Consider the following 17,619-nt stretch of genomic DNA (forward strand, 5'->3'; position numbering starts at 1 on the left):
AACAACCCCAGCTCCCTCATCCTCTCCTCCTAAGACTTTCCCTCCCGCCCCCTCACCAGTCTCATCGCTCTCCTCTGAACCCACTACAGCACCTCAGTATCCTTCTTGAAGTGAGGGGCCCAGAACTGCACACAGTACTCAAGGAGAAGCTTCACCATCACTGTGTACCGGGGCAGAATTACATCCCTAGTCCTGCTGGCCACACTATTCCTGATACAGGCCAAGATGCCATTGGCTTTCCTGGCCACCTGGGCACACTGCTGACTCATGTTCAGCCAGTTGTCAACCAGCACTTCCAGGTCCCTCTCTGCCAGAATTTTCAGGCCTTAACATTTTCATGTGAATATAGCCTTTGTTTCCTACAAGAACAGGAACACTTCCAAAACCTTTATCTCATCTTTGTATTTTCTCCAAAATAAAAAGGCATTTTTATTTTTTAACACAATGATAGGTCCCATTGCTTTTCTAAAACAGGCATATAAAGATAAATAGAGTAAAACACACTGGGATTTTAAAAGTTGAAAGCCTTTCCTAGGACTGATTTATAAAATGGTCTCAGAATGAGCAAACTGCTTCACAAAAGGCCACTCTTGACACACCTCAGTGGCCTCAGATAGTCCATTTCTCTGTACGAGCTTCCACACTTTTGACCAGACCTTCTCCCAAAACCTCGAAGTCCTCCAGAATTGCCTCCACATTGGGAATGCAGACTGGTTCATTGTTCAGAGTTGTCATCATTCTTCCTTTCATGCTGGAGACCTGCAGGACACAAATATTGAGCAAATGGGAACACCTGCTCAGTGCTGCTTTGCAACCTTTGTAAGCCCCAAATGAGAGAAGCAATTTGCTCTCCTTATCCTATCCAACCCCAGCTACACCACTGCATCCAATTTTCTTAGTTTCACTTCCTAACACCATCAGTGCTCATTACTAGAGCTAACAAAGTGCAAGACTGGCCCTGCCAAACTCTTTTAGGGTTTACCCTGGAGCCAAAGTCCAAAGACCACAAGGTGGGGAGAAAAGTAATGGCCAGGAGCATGGTAGAGACGAGAAAAGCGTAAAAGTGGATGGCAAACACTGTGCAAGCAAAGTAGATGGGGTATGAAAAAGGGATAACACAATGTTGATTGAGTAAGAACTGCCTGGGCTTTGCTCTGCTCTTGGGTGGGTGTCAAGACCTCAAGAGAAAGGAAGAGATATTTGCCTGTACCAGAGTTAAAACCCCAAACTCTCATGTTTGATCAAGCCACTCCGCTCAGACGCAAGCATCTCCTCTCGTTTCACCACTGTGAATAACTGGGTTTCACAACAGCAGCTAGGCTCTGTGGCCAATACCCTCTGGCCATGAAGAGAGGGGAGATAAATCACCCTCAGACTGACAGCAGAAGAGCCTGGGCTGCCAACGCTAAGCCATGAGTCAATGGTTTCTTTGCGTCTTTCCTTCATAGAAAGCAGCATGAGTCACTCCAGTGTGCCTCATATGTAGCTTAACCACCCTCTAGAGTTTGCCATTCTGTACAGCGTAGCTGGAAAATATCTCCATACATTCATAGGACTCAAGCAATATGAACCTAGACTTGCCCCTCCAGCTTCCACCAGGTCAATTTGGCTTTGGGTGTCTAACCCAAAACCAGCGAATGGGACAGCCTGGTGCATACATCAAATGTCTTTGGCTAACAAGGCATCGTCCACCTCAGAGAAGGTGACCAAAGAAGAGCAGGTGGTTCTCAAACAGAGAACTCTGTTTGATTCATCATTATGGTGCTGCAGCTTGTGCAGGGACACATGCTCCTTTCTCAGCTCTGTTGATGACTGGGGACACTGTCTTGGTTTCACCCTTTCAAAGAAGGGACAGTGGTTTGAGCTTCATTTCCCAAAAAACTTTAGGGCTGATGAGAGTTAGACAAAGCAATTACAGTGCAGGAAAAAAGGCCCTTCAAGCTTTCAGAGCATAGAGGTCACAAACTTTACAAAGTAGAGTCAAAAACTCACCTTAAAAGGCTGAGGCTGAAAGCTCAAGGGTTTCCACAAAACTGCAATCACTTCTCCACCATGCTTGTCATAGAAGAACAAGGCAAAATCGCTGAAGGCATCCTGCGTGTAAAACAGAGGTTGCATAAGACTGCAGAGGCAGAGTCCATCCCTAATTCAGTCTCCTTGCACCAACACATACAGTGGCACCACACAAGCCAGGACAAAAACTTTAACTTGTGGATTCCCAACAAGAAAAGCAAATTGCAGCCCCTGGATAAGTCCTAGGTGCCCCCTCCTACCTAATTCCCCCTAATTTTGATGAAGACAGTGCACTGACTCCAAGTTTTGCACACAGACTTCATCACTGATCACCTCTTCATGTCCCAAACAGGAAAAACATGACCAAACACCTCCCGCAAGCCTGCAAGAGCACCCAGAAATCAGCAGCCAGCCTTAGGACACTCAACCCCTTTGGTGGCAACCCACTGAGTGTTCCTCAGCATTATCCTCCATCACCTGGATCTGTCACTACCAAGCTGTCCTAACCCAAGTGTCCAACAGCCATCTCCAAGATTTCACAGCGCATCACATGGCAAGAGACAGGCTCTGCCCAGCAGGCAACGCTGCCACAATGTTTTGATACATGGCAGCAAAGAACAAGCCCCACTCAAGGACCTTTCAATGGAGGCCAGCATCTCCAGCTCTGCAATATCTCCCCCGAAATAAACCTTATGTGTGCTGTCTGCACACAGGGTCCTAAAAGGAAATATAACAGCAGAAATTATGTAACAAAGTTGTGTGAGCTGTAAAGAGATGAAAAGCTCTTTGAGGCACTGCAGAAGTCTCCCCTCCGTGCCCCTGTGTTTCAGCAGCTGTGTCAATACATAGCCCCTTTGGTGGTGCCAAGTAGCACAGCTCAAAGAGATCTTGCATAAAAAGCTGACAGAAATCCAGTCTTGCTTTTTCCTCAACTCCATGCAAGCTGGATTCCCAGTGCTTCAAGAAGGCAAAAGATGAGCATTGCAACAGAAGTAAACAATGCTGCGTGGAAGCAACTTTTTGAACCCAACAGACTACCTATGGCTGAGCACCCAACATGCTGGTACCTGGAGACACTCATTCTGAGAGCAGCTGATCAAGACAGCCAAAAATCTGCTCCTTGACACTTCTTCATTTTGGAATAAATTAATATCAGACAATGGCACACATTTACAAGGTCGAGCAAACAGTCCCCAGCATCAATACAGGACAAGTTTCTGCACATGGCCTTACCAGCTTTGGGAAAGCCTATTGCAGAAAATGTAGACTCTCTGCTCACTTATCAGCCTCCTTCCACTTAGATTCCCCCACTGCAACTCTGCCATGCTCTTACAAAGAGAGGTCTCTGCTGGCATCATTGTGCCATGACGTTTTCATGAAATTGTATATAAAAAAAATCCTCAACATCAAAGACAAGCTTGGAAGAGGTCTTGTATGGACATACCAGGATTGCAGTAGGAGAAAAAGATGGATTGGGTTGGTATTACCAGTGATCCCACTGGGTGGTGTGACATTTTAAGAGTAAAAACCTGATAAGCAGGGAGGAGTGGTGTTGTCTGCAAGCTTCAAAGCCATGAGTATGGTCTTCTAAGTATCACAGAGAGACTAGCAGACCAGCGAGTTGGGAAGACTCAAGACCTGTCAGCCCATTTCACCTCAAGGGGTCTTCAGAGGTGTATTAATGCCATAACAACAGGGAGAAGGATGGTGAAGGCATTATCATGCCAAACTGGGTATAAAAAAACACTGTGAAAACACATTGAGAAAGAGGCAACCCATCCCAATACTTCTCTGCTCAAAGTGGCGGGTTATACTCAGAAGCCTGTCAACACAGAAAACTCCTCCTTTAGCCAAAAGGCAAACAGCTGGGAGAGAAAGCTCAATGAAGGGCAAGAAAGCTCAGGTCAACATGCAGCTTTCTGTACCAAAGGGGAGTAAAGCATGTGAGAACTTGAAAAGGCCCCACTACTCTTGAGGGTGAGGTCTCAACTGCAACACAATGCTCCCTACAAGAAAGGAGTGTTTTTGTTTGGGTTTGGTTTTTTTTTTCCGTTTGGTGGGGGTTTTTTTGTTATAACAGGCGTGTGCTGTGGGGCAGGAGCCAGAGGAGCATTAGCAGGAAAGGAGCCCTCCCCCAGGCACAGCTGATTTCCCAATAAAGATACCTTTTAGCCTGATACCCAGCACCTTTTTTCCAGACAGTAGGGAGCAGAGGACAGATGTTAGAAGGATAGCATCCAGTTCAAAATCCCAGCAAAGCACAAGCTTCTGCACTTGTGCTGTTCCTAGTCCAGTCCATACAACACTGCTTTGGACTGGCCTCACTGAGCTGTGGACATGCATGTTCAACTCTTGGGAAACTACAGCATTAAAAGGGTCTGGTGAATTAGTCACCACACTTATGTTTGTACAGCGGCTTGGGTAGTAAAAGCAAAGAGTTCACCTCCCTTTCCACATCCCGTGCTCCTTGCCCAGTGCCACTGAGCTTGTTAGAACCTGCAAACACCTTAAGTGAAAAGAGAGAAAAGGCCAAGAATGCAACTGAACCCCTATTCCCTTCACAAGCTGCCATATCTTTAGCTGCAATTCAGCTTTAAAGATTCAGGGAAAGCTCTCTCCACCGAGGAAGACACCTGTCATCAGCAAAACCTACAGCTGACTGCAATCTTGCAAAGATGGAGAGAAACTGCAGTTCGGAGTAGCCACATTGTCCAGTGAAGGGGTACATAGTGCCAGGAAGATCAGGTCTGTAAGGACACATCTAGATTGTTCAAATGAAAATATGGAGAAAGGTAGCAAGTAAAACAATACCCTGATGGGATTACTACCACTCTAAGAGATGAGATGCCTAATACAGTTGTCAAGCCACTCTCCATGACATTTGAAAAGTCCTGGCAGTCAGGTGAAGTCCCTGATGACTGGAAAAAGGGAATTATTACACATATTTTTAAAAAGGGTAAAAAGGAGGACCCTGGGAACTACCGACCTGTCAGCCTCATGTCTGTGCCTACGAAAATCATGGAACCGATCCTCCTAGAAGCTATGCTAAGGCACATGGAGGACAGGGAGGGGATTCCAAACAGCCAGTATGGCTTTACCAGTGGCATTACCTGCCTGACCCATCCAGTGACCTTCTATGATGGAGTAAATATCAGTGGACAAATAAAGATATGGATGTCATCTATATGGATTTCTGTTAAAGCCTTTAATACAGTCTCCCACAAGATCATTCTCTCTAATGTGGAGAGATGTGATGGATGAACTGTGCAGAGAAAGAAGAATTTGTTGGATGGTCACATCCAGAAGGTAGTAAACAATGGCTCAACGTCCAGATGGAGACTGGTGAAAAGTGGTGTCCCTCAGAGGTCAGTACTAGGATCAGTGCTGCTTAGTATCTTCAGTAATGACATAGCACAATCAAGTGCATCCTCAGCAAATTCACAGATGACACCAAATGGAATGGTGCAGTCAACACACTGGAGGACAAAGATGATATCAACCTGTGGGAGCAGGTTCAGAGGAGGGCCACACAAATGATCAGAGGGCTGGAACATTTCTTCTATAAACAAACACTGAGAGAGTTGGGGTTGTTCACACTGGAGAAGGGTCTGGGGAGACCTTATAGCAGCGTTTCCTTAGAGGGGGCTTAGAAAAAAAAAAGAAAATCAGGACAATGTTTTTAGCAAGGCCTGCTGCAGTAGGATACGGGGTAGTGATTTTAAACTGGTGTAGATTCAGACTAAGTAAGAAAGAAATCTTTTAAAATAATGGTGGTGAAACACCAGCACAGGCTGCCTGAAGAGGTGGTAGGTGCACCATCCATTGAAACATAATGTCAGGGTGGACAGGGCTCTGAGAAACTTGTTCTAGTTGAACATGTCCCTGCTGACTGCAGGGGGATTGAACTAGATGACCTTTAAATGTCCTTTCCACATAAAACCATTCTATAATTCTATGATTAAGCAGCTCAGGCTGAAGTGTGGATTGTGCCATAAGGCTCATTGCTAGTTAAGCAACAACACTGTTGTTGTTTAGGGGTGGGGTTTTTTGGCCTAACTATTTATCCACCCAGTTTTTCACTACTGTTACTTATACCTAGATATCAGGCTTATTGCATCACAGCTGTGGGAAAAAGAGGAGTGGTTTGGGGAGGTCTCTGCACCCAAAATGCACCTAGCAGCTCTTCCTGGTGCAACAGCAGTTCAAGTGGCAAATACATCAATTAACATTTCCTCAGTGCTTAGAACATTTTATGCATTCACAGGAAGGGATCAGCATAAATCCCTATTAAAGCTACTTCCAACAAATAATTACATTTATTGTTAATATTTCAGGGTCCTTGTCATCCTACTGCAAGCTGCCCTGATCCTCATAGTTTATGTGACACAAGTTTTCCTCATGCCCAAACAGAGCAAAAAGCACTGCAGAGAAAACCAGGCAGGGATTTTTTCCCCATGTCAGGGAGGTTTTAAAGGCAAAAAGAAATGTGGGTGTTAAGGTTTGGGATACAGATGGTAAAAGGTATTTCAAACTACCCAAACTTTCCCACCTCAGCAGAGCCACAGAATCACAGAATTGTCAGGGCTGGAAGGGACCTCAAAGATCATCTAGTTCCAATCCCCTGCCATGGGCAGGGACACCTCACACTAGATCAGATTGCCCAGAGCCACATCCAGCTTGACCTTAACAACATCCAGGGATGCGCTTCCACCACCTCCCTGGGCAGCTGTTCCAGTGTCTCACTATGCTCATGGTAAAGAACTTCTCCCTATCATCCAACCTGAGTCTACTCACTTCTAGTTTTGCTTCATTTCCCCTAGTCCTATCACTACCTGACATCCTAAAAAGACCTTCACCAGCTTTCTTGTAGGCTCTCTTAAGATACTCGAAGGCCACAATAAGGTCTTCTCGAAGCCTTCTCTTCTCCAGACTGAACCCCAACTCTCTCAGTCTGTCTTCACATGCACATCCTTGTCCTGGAGGCTTGGGACAGCAGCAAATGGAAAAAGCCACCTATGTTCTGCTAGATGCAGTAGCAAACACAGCCTGTCTACCGATCTACCAAACCACCTGAGACTAAAGTCTCCAGACACTTCCTATAGGACAAATCCTACAGGACCTCTGGAAAAGCAAAACCAACACAGAAGAAATGCAGCTTCAAGTACCCTCTCAGCTGACCCAAGAAGCACAAGGGTCCAATGCCTCTCCAAGCACGTGTTTGCCCATATGTGCACACACACGCATGCATTTGCTCCCAGCCTTGGGCACTACACTAAGAGTCATGTGGCTGTTTCCAGACAGGAATTTCCTCTATGCTATGAGGCCCCACAGTGCTTTTTCAGTTTGTCTCTGCCTGTCTGTAGTCACCATAGGAAGAGTTGGACCTGTCAGTCAAAAAAAGGGAGCAGTCCAACCTGACAAGATTACACCAGTTTCAGGTACATCCCATAACCACAGCTTACATATCATAAAAGATGGAGAATATTTCATGTCATTAATGCCTTCCTAACATGCAGTAGCAAGATTCTTCTTCCCATGGTATAGGAACGTGTAAGGGCTGTAAAACTTCCAGATAGGTCTCTCTGAAAGTGAAAAAAAATCAAAACATAGTTTTAAGAGGGAAGGTTGTTTACAGTAAAGGAGGAGGTATTTTCTTGCTCATCCACACAGGAAAGATCACTCGTGTACAAAATGGACAGCTCCGCTACCAACTTTCCCTTCCCAGCTTGCTACAGGGAAAGCTAAATCCCAGTGAAAGGGAGCACTTTATATCCAGTGACCTACTGATACCAAAGACCTGGTAAGAAACGTTGGGTTTTTTAATATTCATTACAGACCTGCAGATGGATGTGGCACAGGCACCTTCATCCAATTTTCCCCACCATAACAGATCATCTCTGCACCTCAGGGAGATCTGGGCTTTGTAACCTTGACAGCATGGCAAGCATATACACAAGTCTTGCGGCTTCTGAATTGTCTTGAGTCCAAAGCACAGCCAAGGGAACAAAAGCTGCACTAAGCAAGCCTTCCCACACCACATGCCCAGTAAACATCTGGGAGTTGTGCAGCTATTCAACTGCCATGACACAGACGAGCAGTCTCAGTGGAGATCCACAAGGAGCCTCATTTCAGACACTTGACTTAGCCTCGCTAGAGAATCCCAAGGATCCAACCCAAGGTTTGCCTGCTGAGGTGCTCAGGACCTTAAGTGGCACAGAGGCTGATGATGAGCTGCAGCTCCAAGGAAGCCCTTTGTGTGGAACATCTGGCACCTGCTTTCAGTCAAAAGCTTCTCTCTACAAGCCTTGTCATCTGGACAGACTCCAAGAACAGGCTTTTTCTATCAGATCTGTCCTGGAATTGAAGAATATCCTGCCTGAATCTCAGGACCAACCTTTCACTTCTAACCAGAGCCTCCCAGGCACCTAAGCAACTCAATCAGACCAGCTCCTGCAGCACACCTCCTTGGAGAAGCCAAAATTAAATCAGTCAGGACTCAACACTTCCCCTCCTTTATCTTCTGATCAGGCACACAGCAAACCTTCAGCTTCAGAGTGCTCCTCCCTTAGATCTGAAAAGAACAGAGACCTCTCAGAAGCAAACAGGTTGGACAGAAGAAAAACAGGTTTGCTGGTTACTGGGCCAAGTATACTGGGGAAGATGCTACATCCTGCCCCTCTCACCTCAGTATGCCCAGGCATTTAAATCCCATTTTCACATGGGAAGCTCAGAAAAGGGCAGATGTTTCTTTTTAGCCCACAGAAGAGAACAAAATCACACAGCACTGCTGCATGGCAGATGCCCCTTCACTGCTATAAACCCACCATGGCTGCACTGTCAGCCTCAGCTCCAACCCTGTTGCTCAATTCTGTGGTTTGTGCTATTAATCACTCTGAGTCAAAGCCAGCCAGTTCCACGTCCTAGTGCCTTCTCATCCAAGAATCTCTTGTAAAGATTCACTGCTGCCTCCACACTGCTTTCCAGAATGAAATTCTTGCTGATCATTCCCCAGCCCTTTGATCATCCTCCAAGGCTCCCAGCCTGCAGGATGAGGAAGAGCTGAACACCACTTAGTGCAGCAAAAGCCAAGGGAAGTGAAACACAAGACAGGAGAGGCTACCAACCAAAGGTCTACACACAAAGCCAGTGCAGAGGTTTTGGCTTGAGCAACAACACTGGACCACTGAAACACAAAGTCAGATGATTTTTGATGAAGCAGCTCCTACTGAAGCTCAGTATCACCTGCTTACTGGTGACTCCACATTGCAAAGACAGCTCTTGAAGCCTTCCAAAAGGATATAAACATGGCTGAGTTATCTGAGAATAGCCTCTGATCTTTACAGGAGGAAAAAACACCTGCTTGCCCAGAAAGATATTCATCAGCCTCTTCAGTTCTGCCCGCTTCTGATCGGGAAGCTACAACAGACAAGTGAACTGGTACTGCAAGATAATTCCAATGCAATGGCCACAAGAAAACACAGCCATACTTATCTCAGAGCCTTCAAAAAGGGAAAAAGCCCCCCAGGCAGGGCTACTGAGGCAGATCAGAGGCTCTCTATCCCATACCTGACGCTTCAGAGAAACCTGTGACCAGGACTCTCTTGAGCATCTTTGGGTCAAAGGACTAGAGACACCAAATAAATGTAACACTGCTTCCAACCAGGCAACGTGACCTTTGCTCATATCCATGTTTCTTTATTGGGATGTTAGTATATTGGATTTAGGACTAGCTGCAATTTGTAACACAACCAAACCCTATTCTGAGTCTATTATTACCTGTACTGAACAGGCAGTAAAAATGTAGACATTTGGATGTCATTACTGACTAGACTGATTAAGTCATAATTGCTTAAAGGATAATGAAAGCTACTCTCCAGGGAAGTCTCTGCACCTTTCACTTCTAGAGCTATTTGCTGACACTGACTTGACTTGAAGTACACACACACACACACAAAAAAAAAAATCTATAAACTGCAACACACCTTGATGAATTTCCTGACTATCTCCAACAACCCTACATAGGGCCCTGAGCAACCTGATTTAGTTGAAGTCCCTGTTCATTGAAGGAGAGTTGGACAAGGTAACCTAGGAGGGTCCCTTCCAACCTTCTTGACATTCTTCTGCAGATTCAAACATCAGGAGAGCAAAATAAGAAATGGTTCCAAATTACTGTGCTTCATGCTTCCTTTTAAAAGTCTTAAGAGTGCTTCTTCTCCTCCTTGCTTATCTTGTATTCAAGAAATCTCACACTGCTCTTTACAGTATGACTGCAGGACCTCAGGCATCTCAACCATCTTTCTTTTTAAAAAAAAGAGAGCACTGGAAATCTCCTTGTGACTTGTTCTGCCAGCTAAAGCAGCTGTGTACTTACAGGGAAATCATGGGACAACTCCAATGTTTTCCTCAATTTAAACAAGCCTTGACTGCATCCCTGTCTCTCACCTCCTCACCCCTCAAGACTGTCCCAGTCTGCTATGGGTGACAGGACTGAGCTTGCACCTTGGTAAACCTGGCAGCGCTACTGAAGCCACAGCAGATTCCCATGGACAGAGATCATCATGCAGTATAGCTGTCAGGCAGCTTAGGAGGTAATAAGGCTGTACCCAGGGGGAGCAAACCTCAGAGAAACCTTTCCAAGTCTTCCTTGCCTATATCCTAAGTTACCTGAGGTAAAAGGGGAGCTAGAACTGAAAGGACCCAGTATCTTCCAGCCTGAACCTCAGTTTCAATTCAGGCATCGCTTTTACAGTGATTGCCAACCATTCTGACAGGAACGTGTGAAAAATCCATGCCTTGAGACAGCTGCTATTCAATAGGACCGGGCTTTGAGCATTGTGCTCCAATGTCATCCCACTCTGCTGGCTCTCCGCTGAGTGGGGAATGGGGCTGGAGCCCTCCACAGCACCCTTCCTGCCAAAGCCACCACACAACTCCTACCTCTGACACTGTTCACAGCACTTATGCTTAAGGGATGCTGGCACTTGAAAGTCAAACTAGGTTTTGTTAAAAAGGTCATCACAGCCCCACCTCCGCATGCCAACATTTAACTGAGCTACCACACATGAACCTGGCAAGAGCCAGAGAGGCAACGCTATCTAGCAAGGCATTGGCTCTCCAGCTCCAGTGTGGAACTCTGCTACCACTCAGTATCTTGCGTTTCTCCCCAGCTTGCTGAGCTTTTGACACACGTCAGAAGAGAAGGGGGTTGACAGTTTTGGATACTGATGTTCTCCATATACCCACACTACCAGATTCCTCCACCATCATGCATGCAGACAGAAGAGAAACCCATCCTATGACTAGTGTTTAACCTCTATAGCTCACACAACCATTGGCCTAATAGGAGGTCAACGATACCACAGATTCCTGTTCATCCCTCCTGAAAATACATAGAATCATAGAATTGTTAGAAGGAACCACAAGGAAGGGACCACAAGGATCATTTAGTTCCAACCCCCTTGCCATGGGCAGGGACACCTCACACTACATCAGATCGCCCAGAGCCACATCCAGCCTGGCCTTAAAAGCCTCCAGGGATGGGGCTCCTACCACCTCCCTGGACAACCTGTTCCAGCATCTCACCACCCTCATGGTAAAGAACTTCTCCCTAACATCCAACCTGAATCTACCCACTTCCAGCTTTATTCCATTCCCCCTGGTCCTCTCACTACTTGACATCCTAAAAAGTCCCTCCCCAGCTTTCTTGTAGGCCACCTTCAGATACTGGAAGGCCACAATAAGGTCTCCTCGGAGCCTTCTCTTCTCCAGACTGAACAGCCCCAACTCTTTCAGTCTGTCCTCATAGGAGAGGTGCTCCAGCCCTCTGATCATCTTCATGGCCCTTCTCTGGACGCATTCCAGCATCTCCAAATCCTTCTTGTAATAGGGGTCCAGAACTGGATGCAATACTCCAGGTGGGGTCTCACCAGAGCAGACGAGAGGGGAAGAATCACCTCCCTCAACCTGCTGGCTATGCTTCTCTTGGTGCAGCCCAGGATGTCATTGGCCTTCCATGCTGCAAGCACATACTGACCGCTCATGTTGAGCTTCTCATCCACCGGCACCCCCAAGTCCCTTTTTTCAGGGCTGCTCTCAAGCCAGTCTCTGCCCAGCCTATATTTGTGCTTGGGATTGCCCCAACCCAGATGTAGCACTGCTCATCGTGCACCCCAGTTGGTACAAGGAGCCACAAAAAGTCAATTAACTGACTAGCGACAAACAGCTAAAAGATACTTTTGCACTGAAATGGAATATTCTTCAGCAAAACCTCCTGATGCTTTGTAGCTGCAGTCATTCTCACATCAGCAGCATTCCCACTTCCATGGAATGGGAGGAGCATTCATCAAGTCTTCTGCGGAAGATGTGATTTCAGATGCATATAGAGAGTGACCATCTGACACAAAATACATAAAGATGCTCTTGCACCAGTAGACAACCTGGATTGTAGAAGGCATCTCCCCAGTGGGCCATGCTTACCCTCAGCTCACGGAGGTAGCATTGTACAGGGTCATAATCCACCACAGGGAAGAGGATGTTCACAGCAGTGCTGTTCTTCACCACACCCCGGGAAAACGACTTTAATGGCCGGTCCACGCTCTCCAGGTGTCGAGGAATCTGGTTTGGGTTCAGGTGGATTAGGATATCATAGAAATCCAAAGGAGGGCGGAAGACCACCTGCAGAGAGAAAAGATGAGTGCTACTCAGTACAGGACACTGACAAGCAGGAAAGATGAGAAAGCGTTACCAAGCCATTGTTTTTACTTTACATTCTTCTCCCTAGAAAGCAGTAACCTGCAGCCAGATTTTTTGGTGAGATTTATGTGAGAAGTTTGCCAAAATACTGTCCTGGTTTCACTGGGATAGAATCATAGAGCCAGCTTTCTGTTCAGGGAAACCACATTTAGAAGACTGCGGCACCCAATTTGGCAAGAACAAAGTTGGTGAGACCCTTTGTTTTCATGCATGGGGAGCCCTGGCATGTGGATCTCCATAGTGACTAAAGCCAAAAGTATACACCAGGGCAGCTGACCCCAGCTGGCCAACGAAAGTATTCCATACCATGAATGTCATGATCACTATTTTTTACAAAGTTTAGTGGGAACAGTCTCTTCTCTCCCTGGGCCAACTCTTCTTGCTTTCCCCAGGACTAAGGGTCTGTTTCTAGAGAAGAGCTCTCCACAGGACCAAGGTGCACCCCTACAGTCCTGACCACAGATCCCAAGAACTCACCTGAATGCACAGCAGTAGGGTGGGCAGTCAAGAGAGGGACAGAAGATGAGCTGAGACTGGTAACTGTACCACATGTGCCAGAGTCCCAAAACAAAGAACAGAGTCAAGAAGCTAATAGGATCTGAACAACACTCAGGGGACACCAGGAGCTATTTAATAAGATGGCCCTATCTGTTCAACAGAATTTGTCCCATAGTACAGCAGCATCTTTCATCAAGCAACCAGATGGTGAGAACAAGCCCTGAGATTACAGGAACAATCTCAGTCACACAAATATTTGTACAGGGAGGATCCAGCACTGTAGATGCAGCTGTATTAAAATGGAAAAAACCCTTAAAACTATCTGTATATTTTCATGGAATAAATGATGCAGAGACATGATCCAAGGCATGGGACACTGCCCAACTTGGCACTGGCAGAAAACCCACTGCTAGGAACTAGTTTATAGCCAGGCTGGGGAGAACACACATGAAGAGTATCAGCAACAGGCACTGAGTTCCAGGTCTGGTCCATGCAGACCCCTCTTCCCCATCCAGCTGACCAAGACCATACCTTATTGTAACCACCCTGGGAAGAGAGAAACAGAGGTCACCAACCCAAGTGTGCACCTGCATGGGAGCAGGAATTGTCACCAAGTGACTCAAATGCAAAGACCAAAAAAACACCCAAACATGGAATGCTCCTAGACACATGGGAAGAAGAGGCAACTCCAAGCTGCACTGGAAAGGCTTTTCCCTCCTACCCCAAGCTGCCATACAGAGCTGGATCCCCCAGAAGTGGGGTAGGAGAGCAGGGCAACCAGTCTCCATGCTTTCTCTGATCCTTACTGTTCTTCATCCCAGGGCAACCACACATGGCGACAGCCTGTACATGGGAGTAATCATCCCCAAAGACCAGCATGCTTTGCCAGAGCCTGAAAAAGCCTTGTGCTGGTGCCCCAGGGGATTACCTTCACATCATGGCTCTTGAGTGGATCCATGAGCTGTTCCTCCAGGGTGCGGAGAGACTCTGAGGCCAGCACGAGAAGACGCTGCAGGATCTAAGGAAATAAGGATGCCAGACAGTCAAAGTCAGTAGTCCTGGATGCAGCAGGGATCTGGCACACCCATGGAGCTGTAAGAGCTCACTCCAGCACTGGGAGCAAGGAATAGCTCCAAGCCAGCACCTATCATGGGGCAAGGACAGAAGGCCCAGCTCACCTGCACTGAGGGTCGCTCTTGGGTCCACATGGAGCTCCACCGGTCTTTGGGGGTGGCAATGAACATGACAGGGAGGTGAGAGCGTGCAGCCACAAACTTGTGCTTGATCTCTGTGCAGTCAGCATCTGAAGAGGGCAGCCAGACAATTGAGATGCTCTGTCTCATCCAAAACCCCTCAGCCTTCTCATCCATGTACCGCAGTCCACAAAAGTGCAGTACAACGGGCTTTATCCTCTCCCACCCTCTGATCCCACAGTCCATGTACAATCAGAGCTCCATCACCTTGGGATGCTCTACTCTCACACTTCCCTCAGCATCCACCCACAGAAAGTTTTGATCTGCTTGCCCAGCATCCTGTTTCCAAGAGAGGATTCTGCCACTATGCTCTGGTGAGACCTCACATGGTGTTCTGTGTCCAGCTCTGGAGCCCTCAATACAAGGACACAGACCTAATGGAGCGGGTCTAGAACAGGGCCACAAAAATGATCAAAGGAGACAGTGCTTCTACAAAAACAGGCTGAGAGAGCTGGGGTTGTTCAGCCTTGAGAAGAGAAGGCTCCTGGTAGAGGGGCTGAAGGGGGCCTACAAGAAAGCTGGGGAGGGACTGTTTACAAAGGCATGCAGTGATAGAGCAAGCGGCAACGGTTTTAAACCAAGGATATATTTATAACAGACATTAGGAAGTTCTTTACTGTGAGGGTGGCAGAACACTGGAATAGGTTCCCCAGCGAGGTGGTGGAGGCCCCATCCCTGGAGGCATTCAAGTCAGGCTTGATGGGGCTTGGAGCAACCCGATCCAGTTGATGTCCCTGCTTACTGCAGGTGGGTTTGACCTGATGACCTTTAAGAGTCCCTTCCAACCCAGTGCATTCTGTGATTCTACGAAATTCTCAAGGCTCAGGAGGTGGTAAAACCTGGAGGACTGCAACCCTTTTCCCTTGCAAGTTTTGAAATTGAAGACTACCAGATCTTCACCATGAGTACTTGAATATGTGTTCACTTCTGGATGGCACAGTATAGGAAAACCATTGAGGTCTTAAGAGTGTCCAGAGAAGATAAGCGAGGCTGGTGAGGGGTTTGGAGGGCATCATACAAGGAGCGTCTGAGGGAGCTGGGGTTTTTTAGACTAGAGAAGGCAATGGGGAGATCCTACTGCTCTCTACAACTACCTGAAAGGATGTGGTAGTGAGGCCAGTGTTGTTCTGTTCTCCCAAGTAACTAGCAATAGGATGAGAGGAAATGGGCTTAAGTTGTGCCAGAAGCGGTTTAGATTGGGCATTAGGAAAAACTTCTCTACTGAAAGAGTGGTGATGCATTGGAACAGACTGCCCTGGGAGGTGGGAGTCACCACTCCTGGCCATGTTGAAGGAGAGTGTAGATATGGCACTTCAGAATAAAGTTTAGTAGTCCTGGTAGTCGGACTCGATGATCTTGAAGTTATTTTCCAGCCTTAATGACTCTATGATACAAGTGGCTCAGGAGGGTTCTCAAAGCAGAAGGCTTTAAAGAGCCAGGGCAAAGCCTCAAGCAAAAATGCTGGCTACAAAGGAGCAGAGGGCTTCAAAGACACCACCACATCCAACACCACTTAGGCTCATCAGGGAGACAAGAAGCAGCAGAACAGCATCACCAAGATCCACTTCTTCAAAGGCAGGCAGAGAAAAAAAAATACCACGCCACAACCCATCCTGAAGTCAAGTTAAACATATGTCCTGGTTTTGCTGGAACAGAATCATAGGCTAGGCATGGCTGCAGGCCACTGGCAGTTTTGTGGCAGCCAGGGGAGCCAACATGAGCTGGCTCACAGATGTATCCAATACCATAGATGTCACAATCCATATTAAAGGGCAAAGCTTGCTGAGGAGAGAGGAGCCTTCTGCTTGGACTCCTCACAGTCTTTCTCCTCTTCCTCCCTCCTGCTTTTGAGGGCTGTTTCCCATTTTACTGTTTACCCTGCTGTACGTCTTCAGGACTGAATAGAACTTCACATACTTTATATTGGTATTAGTTCTGTTGTTTAATTCCCATTTCAACCCTTGAGTCTCCTTGTCTTTTCCTAACCCACTTCTCTGCTGTGGAGGGATCAAGTGATAGAGCAACTGCTATAGTTTGGCCTCAGATATGGGTTAAACAAGGAAAGAATGGCAGGACAGGAGTGGAAATTTTCCTTCCTCCTGGCAGAAGCTGCAGCGCCTTCCAAGACCCATGGAGCCAGGGGACCAAGGGAGGCTCAAAGACCCTCACACCACAGCTCTCCTGTGTGCCAACAGCTCACCTGTAAGACTGGCGTTGAGGTTGACTATCAGAGGGTTGTTTTTCCAGTCAAAGGTTGCTAGCAAGTTGAGGAAGCGCAGAAGCCCCACCTGAGGAGAGCTGCAGGCAAGATCAAGGAGTTCAACACTGGCACGTGCTTCCCTGACAGCAACAGGGACTGGGCTCAGGGGTGACTTAGCAATGCCCAGCACCCATGAAGCCCAAGAAGGGATGTCTGTGGTAGGAGAAGTCCAGGACATGCAGGAGACAATTCCCCTTTTCTGAATCTCTGCAGAAAGCCTTTCCCCTTGGTTCTTCCCTTCCCAAGTAAAAGAAACCAGCAGGAAGCAAAACACTGGCCCCAGTTCCTGAGGCTCTCCCCACCCAGTCTCCAGACTGCCAGTGTTGGGGCAAGGAAGAGGTGGAGAGAGGTCTGCTCCTGTCTCTAGTGTAGCTCTGAACACCACCAGCCAAGTTCCAACTGTGTCTCTTAACCCTGCAATGCAACAAACATGCAAAGCTAGACAGATAGAAAATGGACGTCCTCCTGGCAGGGTATTTTAGGAGACAGGAGAGCATTCTAGGTATCAGGCTGCTACTCTGGAGAAGGAAACCAGATACTGAGTGCATGGCAGAGTAACCTTTTGGCTTCACAAAGGGCAAAACTACTCCCTTTAACTTAGTTCACTCCCTCTGGACTGTATCCCCACCCACCTGCCAGGGGCCAGCAGATGGCCTCGCAGGGTTACTTATGAACGTGCTACTCCATTCAGCTTTCAGTGGCCAACCCCTCATTCTTCCCTTGAGAGTCCACTCCAGGAAGAAGACTGCAGCTAAAAGCACCACCATAACATCCCTCCTGAAGCAAACCAGGAGCCCTAGTGTGTTACTAGCCTCAACACAAGCTTTTGCCATTACTTCTCCT

General features: G+C 47.2%; 1 protein-coding gene across 1 annotated transcript in view; it reads right to left on the reverse strand.

Annotated features, from left to right (window-relative positions):
* Positions 1-437: 437 nt before the first annotated feature.
* NOL6 (nucleolar protein 6) overlaps positions 438-17,619 on the reverse strand; it is a 28,248-nt gene continuing 11,066 nt past the window's right edge. Inside the window, exons 21-26 of the mRNA XM_054397517.1 lie at positions 16,717-16,814; positions 14,442-14,566; positions 14,192-14,281; positions 12,490-12,687; positions 1,993-2,094; positions 438-759 (exon numbers count right to left, since the gene is read on the reverse strand). Of these exons, the coding sequence (XP_054253492.1) occupies positions 610-759; positions 1,993-2,094; positions 12,490-12,687; positions 14,192-14,281; positions 14,442-14,566; positions 16,717-16,814 (763 nt within the window). The 3' untranslated portion in view covers positions 438-609. The remainder of the gene's footprint in view (positions 760-1,992; positions 2,095-12,489; positions 12,688-14,191; positions 14,282-14,441; positions 14,567-16,716; positions 16,815-17,619) is intronic.

Source organism: Indicator indicator, chromosome Z (assembly GCF_027791375.1).
Source record: "Indicator indicator isolate 239-I01 chromosome Z, UM_Iind_1.1, whole genome shotgun sequence".
Taxonomy (NCBI): domain Eukaryota; kingdom Metazoa; phylum Chordata; class Aves; order Piciformes; family Indicatoridae; genus Indicator; species Indicator indicator.